Raw genomic sequence first — 12,339 nt, 5'->3', positions numbered from 1 at the left:
TCCACTTCTTTTGTATGGAAGAATTTGATGAACGCTCTGAATAAAAAGTTGTGCTATTTGCAGCACTATTATCACACTTGTGGCATTTGGTTTTGGCAACTTAACATAACAGAGCAATGGTGATCAGGATTAATCCAAATACATCAGTTGCCAACTCAAAATAGACAAATGCACAAGATTTGACAAATATGGCAATATATTTTCACCAATATCCAGATAGCAACATGAGGACATAAGCACCATGTATCAAAATCAAAAGATGGCTTCAGTGTTATGTTGTAATAATTAAATAACAATAATTAGCTGACATGCCCAGCTAACTAGCATTTAGCACCAACATGATACATTACTGTCGAAACCATGATGTACTAGCACCTTCGCCAAAATCCAATTGGCGAGCCGCTGGAGGTGTTGTGCTATCTTCATGAACCTCAAACAACAATCTTGTAAATTCTCCATGGATAGGTGGAATTAAGGCTGGCTGATACTGTCCTAATGGCATGGTTGTCTGTGGATTTGTATTATAAGCACAATCAACTTCAAAAGCTTCATCTCTAGGTGGAACAAGTACTGATTGCTTTGATGGATGGTTCGAAGTTTTTCCTGCACATTGTGTGTATATACAATAAGTTAGAAAAGTGGTCGGAACCAGCCACTTAATCACACATAACAGGAAATGTACCTTCTTTCTTGCCTTTCTTTGCTCTCTCTAGCACATCTTTTGATCTTTTTTCCTTTCGACCTTTTATTCGCTCGGGAGCTTTAAATGAAACCAATGTTTTTGCAATATCTTCACCACTTTCAGCAGAACTTTGAGGGTCCTCAACTTCATCCAAATTTATCTTGCTTAGTAAATCGCCCACTTCCAAAGCCAACTTATCAATACCATCATTGAGGTACCCAAGAACCTCCTTTGAACTCTTACACTTCAATGCAAGTGACATCATCTTTCGAGAAGTATGTGCAAACATGTATTGTAGGTTGTCCTTAATATTCTGTTTGGATGTAAATATTTCCTGCTTTGCATATTTTGTCCATCTGTTCAATATGTAATGACTTGGTAGTGTAATAATATTGCAGCAGGTGAAAACCTTATGAGCATGCTTGCATAATATACCTAGAACATTTGGAAGGATGCCAAATTAGGGGAAGGAGTGGGCAGTGGGCAGAATATTGCAGCAGGTGAAAATCTTATGAGCATGCTTAATATTTCCTGCACAATGAGCATATATTACATACCTATGCAACCATACAATCTGCATGAACAAGATATCTCCAAAGTACTTGGGTTAAAAGCCACTGTAGCTTCATCGTTTTTGTACTGGAAGGATGTCACCTTGTAAGTGCTAGTTGTGCCCTCGGTGCCCAGCAAAACACATGCCAAATTAAATTGCCTTTTGAATTCCTCTTCAAATTCAGAGTAGAGTGTCCTAGTATATGATTCAGCTGCAATCTTCAACAAAGGTAGGTCAGACAGGCAAAGTACTGGGCTGGTATGGCGTGATTTGTAGTCTTCATATTTTTCTTTCCTACGAAGACGGGCGGTGCACTTATCATATGCTTGTAAAAATTCTGAGAGGCATAGTCTTTTGCGGAAACTTTTCTTGAACACATTATTCATTCCTTCGCTCCTCTGAGTGGTCGTCATGTCTGCACTAAAAGAATCTCGACGATAAATAGTAGCCCACTTCTCACGCAGCTTGTACAAATTGTTCATCCATGAATTGTCCACAACCTGGTATTTAGACAATAGCCCATGCCATCTATTCTCAAAGTGTGCCACTGATCTATCTTCATACACACATCTCTTAAATTCTTTAAGAAATTCAGGATGATTGCTGATTACTTGACTTAGATGTTTAGCTGCATTTTGATACAAATGCCACAAACAAAGACGATGGCGTGTGTTTGGAAATACATTTCCAATAGCCTTTATAATGGCCGCACATTGATCAGTGAATATGGTTTCAGGCTGCTTACCGGACATAGCTTGTAGGAAGGTTCTAAAAAGCCACTCAAATGAATCTGCGGTTTCATCATATAGCAAAGCTGCACCAAAAAGGATAGTCTGTTTGTGATGGTTAACACCAACAAGCGGAGCAAATGGCATTTTAAACTTATTTGTTGAAAATGTGGTGTCAAAAGAAATAGCATCCCCAAAGACAGAATAATCCATGATAGCTTGTCCATCAACCCAAAAGATATTCATTATTCTTCCTTCAACTTTATCTGGCTGCACGGCATAAAAGAATGAAGGGTCCTCAACTTGCTTATTCTTCAAATACTCCATAAGTGTTTCTGCATCTTTGGATTCTAAATACTTCATGCGCTCACTTCGCAAGTAATTGTTGCAATCCATTTGCAAGAAGGGTACACCATCCTTACCATACAATTGCTCACAATAATCATATATTTCAGATTGTCTAATTCCGGATGTCCTCATTTGTTTAATCATGTGGCGGTCAGCGTCTAAAAGTTGACGTTGAGATCTAAGCATGTGCCTTTTATCTGGACTTACCAACTGATGATTGTGATCGAGTATAACTTTCTGAACATTCCAAATACCCTCCCGAGTGATGCTGAATTGAACACGAGCCATGCAAGCTGTCCTCGAAGTAGCTTGTTCTTTCTTGGTTACATGTGTTAGATGAGTAGCCTTCACACCTGATTTGCTACAAACAAAATATCTTGAAGCTAATGTCCCATCTGCTCTGTACTTTCTGTGGCACCTCCTAGTGCTGAATCCATTAGCTTCGGCATAAGAATTATAGAACTTGTATGCCTCTTCCTCTGATTGAAAGAACATCCCAACTGTTGGAACACTATTTTCAGATGATGTACTCTGATTATTAGCCTGCAACCATGTGTTACTTTATTTTCAGTTATTGAATAACTTATTGCAAGAACATAAATATTATGAACCTTATTTACATTATCTCCATCTTGCAGGTCAAAATCATTCCTTGGTGTGTTCCTCGCCCTTGGCTGACCGCTGGTTTCATCCAACGGAAAGTTTGGGTATTCCCGTGGTGATTGCTGTGCGGGTATGAAATCAGTCAAAAGAGGATTTGTGCAGCAGGGGTTGTATGTCTGTAGATGTAAAATATACTTACCATCGGTGGAGGAACGGTGGGCAGAGATTGATCCGGCGGAGAGGCTTCCATGTCTGTTCCTTGGCTGTCGTTTGCCGCACTACGCTCGTCTTCAAGGTCGATCGCCATCTTGACGTTCCGTCACAGCGAGAGGAAAAGGGGCATGGAGATGAAACGCTCGCAGGTAGATGAACCGTTCAGGGATGATTTGGTCTGGTGAGAATAGGGATTTGGTAGCTGAATTGGGGAATAAGTGAGCCCCGCTGCTTTGAGATTCGTTTCTGCCACGCGTCAAGCGCCTGACTTGGTCCAGCCATCGGGCGTGGGCGACCCAGGTCGTATAGGATTTCCGTCCTTGACACGTCTACACCACGAGCACAGCAAACTGCTGTAAAAAAAAGAATTGTTATGTTTGTTCCTGACAAAGATCCAGCCGATTTCCGTCAAGTTTCGAACCTTTTGATGCCCCCTTTTTATGATCCGTGTGCCTTTTGTTTGCCTCTTTCTCTGGCAGACTCACATGGGTGGTACTACTCCACGAATGCCCCAAGCCCCCAACTACCGTATTTTACCAGTACAACTTTTATTTATTTTACCTTGGAATTCAGGAAGAATAATGGAGATACCCCCGTACAACGCCTGGTCGATCCCGCTAAAACTACCATGTGCATGGACCTGTGTGGGGAACAGCGGTCACTGGTCCACTAGTGGCGAGTCATAACCATGTGCACACCGAGCTGAAAGTTGGTTGTACCTTTTATTTTCGAATATATGCAACGATCCCATGTGTGGATGTGGGTTAAAACAGAAAAGAATATCTTGCGTTCTCCTCTCGAGAACTCTGGAATGGAACCTACCGCTACAATGATCAATGATGGGGAGAAATGGCTAGCTAGGCGCCGTGTGTATTCCACTCGAAATACAGTAGACCACGAGGTTCTCACATCATTTCTAGCACATCCCGTAAAAGGACGACCTGTAGAATGGGTTCATAGATAGCTGCGGAGCGATTTTGCAGGGTCATTTCCTACATCAAGGATTAGACCTCGTATATTCGTTGACAACTAATTTTGGCACGATGCAAGATAGCCTTGAATGAAAAAGGTATTCAAAAATGAAAAGGTTTTACAATGCCGAATGAAACAATTTTGATGCCTAGGCTATTATTGTCCAATCTCTTCCTAAGGGCCGAAAGTGTATTTGAAATGCCAAAATTTAACTTTCCGAGTGATGTCCGATCAATTACACCTCCAAAACGACATCTGATGAGTAATGTCTCTACATGGATAGTTTTCGTCTCGTCGAAGCGATCGATTTTGATATATATTTTGTATTAATCCGAGTTCGTGTGCGACGTGGAGTGACAAAACAAGATTAGGCTGAAGTTTCAATTGGGAATCCGAGTGAAAAGTTTGCCACCGAGTGAAAAGTTCGCCATCCGAGTGAAAAGTTTGCCAGCTGATTCAAGATTGTCGGGCGAGTGAAAAGACGTCGCACACATATAAAGCTTGTTGGCCAGATAAAATCCTATTATTAGGATGAAAAGGTATGATCATGCGATCCGAGTGAAGAATCCTAACATCTGATTGAAAAGGTTTGAATCCGAGTGATGTTGGCCAATATCCAATCGGAAGCTGAAAGATAGGTGCAAAGAGTTGTCTAGATGTCTTTATACGGAAACGTGTTTAACATGAAAGTAGCGCGTATCATCAAGGCGGTCAACTACGCTTTTGGAGTCATCGTCATGTGAGATGGTATACAGCTGCAGAAACGATACAAGATTCGGATAGTACAATCAGCCAAGTGGCCGAATCTGATTGAGAGTTTAAGATGGCATCATGGAGTATTCAAGATGACCTTATTTGTAAAAGTTATGAACAAAAGAGTTGTTTGTATCATGGATACGATCGATTTTGATATATAAATCATCTCAATCGGAGGTCGTATGCAGATTTTGTGACCCGCGCAAGGAGCAAGACAGGAGTTTGGGCAAGATTCGGGTTGAATCCGAGTTAGAGTGGAATTAGGACTCTAGGACGTGATTTGCTGTGATTTTCTTGAAAGGAAAGCCTAGATGAATCCTTTGCTTGTATGGGAAGTCCAGCCGCCTCTTATATATATTGGATGTGATGGTCGATTTAAACAACACACAATCGAACAAATCAATGTACTACTTTTTACCTTTACCTTTATCTCTCTCCCTTGTTCTTCTTCTTTCTCGTTCTTCGTTTGGAGGACATCGATCCACGAGGCCCTAGGGGCAGTCAGGCCGACCTAGGGCAGCCCATAGCCTCCGCACTCCCTGACGGGGTTCCTACCGGGCGTGTGGGGCTTCCGGTCTTCAAAAGCACCCGTTCACTGTCTTGTGTATAGCGTTGTCGATCGGATCTCCTTCGACGTGAGCTACGGTGCATCACCCCCGGCGTCGAGGGTACACGGTGACGTGTTCGTGTGTCAACACACTTTTTGGCGACTTCGCTGGGACGAAGCTTCGAACGGTCTACAACATGTTCTTGCTACGAGGAGGGCGTCATCAAGCGGCTGCAATCTACGAGGTAACATGTATCATCAATCCCCTTACGTAGATGCAAACAACCATCATGTTGGTGTTGCTAGATCTTTCAATGGACATGTCATGTTGGCTAGCCTTAACGAGCAAAGGCCGACTAGTTATTCCGTTGGAGAAGCTTGAAATTTACATAATCGCGACATGCAACTTTTGAATCCAAACTTTCGTGCATCGGCAACACCTTTCAATATGCCGGTGAACAACATGATGAGTTCGAGTGATCAATATAGGACACCTCGTGTACAGGAGTGTGTCCCACAATTTTATCCATCGGCAGTCGGGTCGCAATATTCGGGTTCATCCCCAAACATGTCGATGGATGGGAGAATCGGCCATGCTTCCCTTAGCTATTTGGCCGGTTATCCACAATCAGCATATACTATGCCTCACGAGATTACTTATTCAGCGACATGTGCAACTAAAAATATTCATGACTCGGCCTACCTTCATGGTTATGGCCGAGTGAATGGAGGTTCTACAGGAGCAAATGTGCCTGATATTGCAGGAGATGAGGTGGCTCTAGCCGCATTAAAATGTTTAGCCCAAAATAAGAAGATCAATGATGTTTTCCTTGAGCAACATGATAAGGGGCTAGTTCCTGGTTATGAGGCAATAAGAGCTAGGGTTTTGAAAGAAGACGTGTATTGCCAGTTGATCAAATTATCAAGAGGAAATATTCAACAGCAGCGCATGTCTCCTCACCTATCGTTGTAGCATGTTATACACCCCCTGTACAATTGCAAAATTTTGGCAACATCACTTCAGTGTCGAAAGATCCTAAAAGCATTGGGGGCAAGACAATCCATGCAAAGACAAATTTGAAGAAAAACATGTGGCTCGAATGGACGAGGTCAAGCCAAAGCTCACACGAGATTGCATCAACAATTTTACTACACCGACTCTTGAGGAATTACCAGCAGAATATCGACATGTTTACGAAGCACTCAAGAAGAAGCGTGAAAAAGAAGCTTTACAACAATACGTCAAGTGCCTTCCTCCATGCAGCAACCATGTTGACCCTTTTGTGTTGTTACGGCAAGATAAAAGGGAAGCTTTGCAAACAAATCGAAAAAAGGTTCACTCGGCTAATATGGTGGATCTGGTTGAAACCAAGTCAAATATTACTAAGTTGTCTATAGCCGAGTCCAACAACTCTAGATTTGGATGAAACCGAATTGAGCACCGAGATGGTTAAGACCGAGTGCATAGAGTCAATACCGAGTGCATCGAGCCAATTAAGGCCGAGTGCAACAAGTCAGCCGAGTGGAATGACCCAGTTGAGTACATCATGCCAGCCGAGTGCATGGATGCATCCGAGTACATCGTCGGCTAATGTCGAGTGCATAGAGTCAAGACCGACTGCATCGAGCCAGTTAAGGTCCAGTGCAACAAGTCAGCCTAGTGTATTGAGCCAGGTGAGTGCATCATGTGTGCCGAGTGCATGGATCCATTCAAGTACATCGTCGGCTAATGCCGAGTGCATCAAGACAGTTATTGCCAAGTGTACCAAAATAGAAGATGCAAGCTTCACCGAGCTAAGGAACGGCAAACACACCAAATTAGCCGTGCTTGGTTTTTATGGATGTAAGGGAGCTTACATCTTGCCCGATGAGTTCCGTGCCAAAGATGATGAGCATCAAAAACAAGAGGAGATGATCGAACAATATTCGGTTGAAGTTGAACATCAAGAGGGAGAAAGTAAAGTCGAAAAATGTTCGGTCAACAAGGAGCATCCAAGTGACGCGAGGCGAGAGTCAGAAGAGGAAGTCGAAGCGTTGGAGAGTTCTCTAGAGGCGGGTCAAAGCATTGTTCATGTTGTGCCGACATCACATTCTCCCGACCTCTTCGAAGGGGTTCGCCTCGACGATTTACTTGTCTTTCGATTCGGTCAAAATTATACTATTGATGCATCTTCCAGTAGAATTAAAATTAACGTTGAAAGACGAGTCGGGAAAAGTAGTTTGTTTGCTAGGAATAATCTTGTCACTAATTATGTCGGTCAACAAGTTGTACGAGTCGTAGGGGAAAACAGTGGCAATATGTCCCAGCAAAAGTTGTCACCGTCATATGAGCTAAGCTTTATTTTCATATGGACAACTTTGATTGTTTTATGCCTGGCTAATATTTGGTCTCATATGAGATATATATTTTGTTACTATTTTGGTTGCAGAAACATAAAGCCGGGTTCAAAGTCCTTCAAGATTGCCAATTCTGGAAAATCGTAAAAAGAGGACAAAAGACGATGCATAGCCGAGTTGGATGATGTTAAGCCGACACAACTCGGTTTCTCAATTACAAATACAGTATCCCAATATCATCCAAGGGATGAACTGTGTCCCATCAGTTTGGACGTAGGTGATCACATTGTCGGTGCATCGCCATCTAATCCAATTATCATAGAAGATCACCATATTGAGCCGTCAAGACAAGAGTGAATGCCCAATTCGTTCGAGCAGAAAATCAGAGACTACGACGTGCTTCATCAAGCCACACAATCGGCCGAAGGATGATTGGAAATTGTGGGAACACAAGATGATGGCGAGACGGCTATCAGTTATCTTGACGGAGATCATGTGTTGACCCAACTGCAAGCCGACTCCTCCCAAGACGAACGAGTGCACGCTGAAGATGATGGGGCAAGTTTATCGCATGGAGATATTATACAATACGACAATCCTAAAGACGAATGTTCCATCATGGTTACAAAGCAAACGCTTAACATTGGGGGGCAACTAGAAAATCCGAAGGCTGATGCAGGTAAAAGAGCCGACAAACAAGGACCCAACAAAGAGAGAAAGGGCAGTGGTGAGCACAAGAGGAAGAGGCCAAAAGTTACCTTCGCTCAATTATTGGAGAAATATCAAAATATGAGTGAGGAAAAGAGTGCTTATCAGCCAGCTCAGGCAAAAGCATCGAGGTCACCCCCAAGGCGTAAATCTCATGACCCGGATTGGCGAAAGAAGAAGCTAAACACGCCGACTTTGTAAACTTCTTTTGGGCCGCCAATGCCAAAGTCAACCATGCCTTCCCATCTTGGATTATGTTCATATGAATCACGGAACATGTACAATTCACAGGCACGCCATCAGTCGTATGCTAATTCACCTCGCCAAGTTTATGCAGCTCCAAGGGAATCAAGCTCGCAACCATATGTAAAAGACCGTCTCAATCATGGGTCGGCCAAGAGCTCATGGAGGAGGAAGGAGGTGGTCAAGTGATACATCTCCGTCGTATCTACTTTTCCAAACTCTTTTGCCCTTGTTTTGGACTCTAATTTGCATGATTTGAATGGAACTAACCCAGAGCAACGCTGTTTTCAGTAGAATTGCCTTGGTGTTTTCTTTGCGCAGAAATAAAAGTTCTCGGAATGACTTGGAAATTTACAGGGATTTTTTGTGGAATATATAAAAAAAATATTGGCGCAAGAATCAACCGGAGGGGTGGAGCTGAGAGCCCACAAGCCCACCAGGCGCGTCCCCCTGGCCGCGCCTGGCAGGCTTGTGGGGCCCACGAAGCTCCACCGCCTCCAATCTCAGCACTATTTAGTCCCTTTCGTCCGGAAAAAAAAATCAAGGAGAAGAGTTCATCGCGTTTTACGATAAGGAGGCGCCGCCACCTCCTGTTCTTCCTTTGGAGGGCAGATCTGGAGTCTGTTCTGGGCTCCGGAGATGGGAGGTCGTCGCCATCGTCATCACCAACCTTCCTTCATCACCAATTCCATGATGCTCTTCACCGTTCGTGAGTAATCTCATCGTAGGCTTGCTGGACGGTGATGGGTTGGATGAGATCTATCATGTAATCGAGTTAGTTTTGACGGGGATTGATCCCTAGTATTCACTATGTTCTGAGATTGATGTTGCTACTACTTTGCCATGCTTAATGCTTGTCACTAGGGCCCGAGTGCCATGATTTCAGATCTGAACCTATTATGTTGTCGCCAATATATGTGTGTTCTTGATCCTATCTTGCAAGTTGGAGTCACCTACTATGTGTTATGACCCGGCAACCCCGGAGTAACAATAGCCGGAACCACTCCCGGAGATAACCATAGTATGAGGAGTTCATGTATTCACTAAGTGTTACTGCGTTGGTCCGGTTCTTTATAAAAAAGATGTTGGGGCATAGTTTATGCCTAAGTAATTTTGGTGATTGATGACAGTACCGTACAGGACTAACCGTGTGTGTTAAGGTTTCAGATAACACACGTCAACGGCACAAGACGACACGTCTCCTCATACATGGAACGGAAGCACGGCGCTCTCTACGATTCTCTTTATTTGAATCATAGGAAAGCCGTACTATTAAGAGGGGATCCATAGTGGAAAGGTTTGGGTGGAATCTATCTTTGCACGCGCACACTTCACATTCTCCCTTTCCTTCATCTTTGGAGCGGCCCCCGCCACTTTGTTTCTCGCATCTTTGCAAAATGGTCCCCAGCGGTAGTACCGCTAGCTGGCGGTAGTACCGCCCATGGTCAGCGGTAGTACCGCTCCAGGAGCTTTGTTCCACCTGCCTAGCGGTAGTTCGTGGACGGACCTTTTTGCGAAGACTTTCTTGGCGGTAGTAGTGCTTTTGCACTACCAAGGGGCCAGCGGTAGTACCGCTGCATCCAGCGGTAGTACCGCCAGGCGGCGGTAGTACCGCCCCTGTTCAGCGGTAGTACCGCTGGAGTGCCAGCGGTAGTACCGCTGCAGACAGCGGTAGTACCGCTGGAGCTCGGGCAGAGAGTGGGAAAACGGTCTGATTTCCCCCCCATTATATAAAGGGTTCTTCTAGCTGAGGAACCCTATCTCTTACCTCTTTAAGCTCCATTGTTGCGCCCCAAGCTCAAAAGTGCCCGATCTCTCTCCCTAGCCAATCAAACTTGTTGATTCTTTAGGGATTGGTTGAGAAGGCCTAGATCCACACTTCCACCAAGAGAAAAGTTGATTCCCCCACCAATCCCTTGCGGATCTTGTTACTCTTGGGTGTTTGAGCATCCTAGACGGTTGAGGTCACCTCGAAGCCATATTCCATTGTGGTGAAGCTTCGTGGTCTAGTTGGGAGCCTCCAAGCTTTGTGTGGAGTTGCCCCAACCTTGTTTGTAAAGGTTCGGTCGCCGCCTTCAAGGGCACCTATAGTGGAATCACGGTACCTTGCATCGTGCGAGGGTGTGAGGAGAATACGGTGGCCTTAGTGGCTTTTTGGGGAGCATTGTGCCTCCACACCGCTCCAACTTAGACGTACTTCCTGTCAAAGGGAAGGAACTTCGGTAACACATCCTCATCTCCATCGGTTCCACTTGTGGTTATCTCTATCCTTTACTTTGTATTTGCATATGCTTGTGACTATATCTTACTTGTCTTAATAACCCTCGTTGTTAGCTTCTTTAGGGTTCACCTCATTGTTGTATTATTTGTGAACCCTTATGTTGTTTACCTTAACTTGCTAAGATTATTTAAAAAGTGGTCGTTGTCTATTCACCCCCCCCCTCTAGCCAACCATATCGATCCTTTCAATTGGTATCAGAGCCACGTCTCTTTATTAAGGGTTTAACCACCCGAAGAGTATGGAAGGCGAAGAGGGAATTAATCATGGGCAACCCGAGGCCATGGACTTGACTTCGGTCACAAGGGACGACTTGAATACGGCTATGGCCGCTCTCAAGACGTCCTTGACGAACGAGGTCAAGACCATGCTTAAAGAGTTAATTGAGGGATTTAAAAGTTCAGCCGAACCGGCTATAGTGGTTAAACCCACCGTTTCCGATTCGGAGGCCAACTCCTCTAAGGAAGCGGCTAAAGGTATGCAACCTCCCTCGTCTCACGAGAAGGATGGGACTGGAACATATGCCTCAGTTCCACCCCCCATGGTCTATGGAGGATCCGTTCCCGCACCACGTCTTAATCCTGTTGGTCCTCCTCCTAAGCTTGTGAAAGGTGACTTTGCTAACTGGGTATTTTCTATTAAGTCTCATTTGAATCACAGCTCAACAAATTTCTGGAGAATCATTGAGCAAGGATATTATCCCCATGATCCAAGCAACCTCACTCCGAGAGAAGATGCAGACAATCAATACAATCACTCTGCTTTGTTTATTCTCCAATCTGCAGTGCCACCTGAAGATCTTCCTCACTTGCGTCCCTTCACTTTAGCCAAGGATTGTTGGGAGCATATTATGGTGTTGTACAAGGGAAGCTCAAGCATTCAACGATCCAACTATGAAGTGATACTTGATAAGGCCGATGAGTTTGTGATGAAGGAAGACGAGGACCCTCATGATCTCTATCGGAGGGTGACTGCTATTGCTGTGGCACTCAAGGATCATGGGAGCAAGGATGTGGATGACACATGGGTCAAACGCAAGTTCCTTAAAGCCATCATGCCTTTCAACAAAGCTATGTCATCAGTCATTCGTCAGCGGCCAGACTTTCACTCCTTGTCTTCCAGTGAGGTGTTGGATGAATTTATTGCAATGTCAATCATGAATGAAACAGCCGACAATGCACTTGCTCGTGTTCGATCAAAGACAACTTCACCCAACCATGCGTTGAAAGCAAAAGCAATGCTTGAAGAAGAAGAAGAAGAAGATGAGGAAGAGGAGGGCTGCCCTGAGGACACAAAGTATGCCTATCATGAGCACATGGCTCTTGCATCAAGGCAGTTCTGGGGCAACAAGAGGAACTCAAGACCCACTTT

At 44.3% G+C, this 12,339-nt stretch overlaps 1 protein-coding gene across 1 annotated transcript; it reads right to left on the bottom strand.

The window, feature by feature from the left end:
* Positions 1 to 231: 231 nt before the first annotated feature.
* On the bottom strand, positions 232 to 3,291 carry LOC123446527 (protein FAR1-RELATED SEQUENCE 5-like). The gene is made up of 5 exons (XM_045123100.1): positions 3,114 to 3,291; positions 2,932 to 3,036; positions 1,240 to 2,854; positions 683 to 1,117; positions 232 to 603 (listed from the first exon to the last, which is right to left on the bottom strand). Exons 1-5 carry the CDS (start codon positions 3,219 to 3,221, stop codon positions 347 to 349), a joined length of 2,520 nt encoding a protein of 839 aa, XP_044979035.1. The 5' UTR covers positions 3,222 to 3,291; the 3' UTR covers positions 232 to 346.
* Between the last annotated feature and the right edge of the window lie 9,048 nt (positions 3,292 to 12,339).

The sequence above is a fragment of the Hordeum vulgare genome, chromosome 4H (genome assembly GCF_904849725.1).
Source record: "Hordeum vulgare subsp. vulgare chromosome 4H, MorexV3_pseudomolecules_assembly, whole genome shotgun sequence".
Lineage (NCBI taxonomy): Eukaryota > Viridiplantae > Streptophyta > Magnoliopsida > Poales > Poaceae > Hordeum > Hordeum vulgare.
This window is presented reverse-complemented; position numbering and strand designations above follow the sequence as displayed.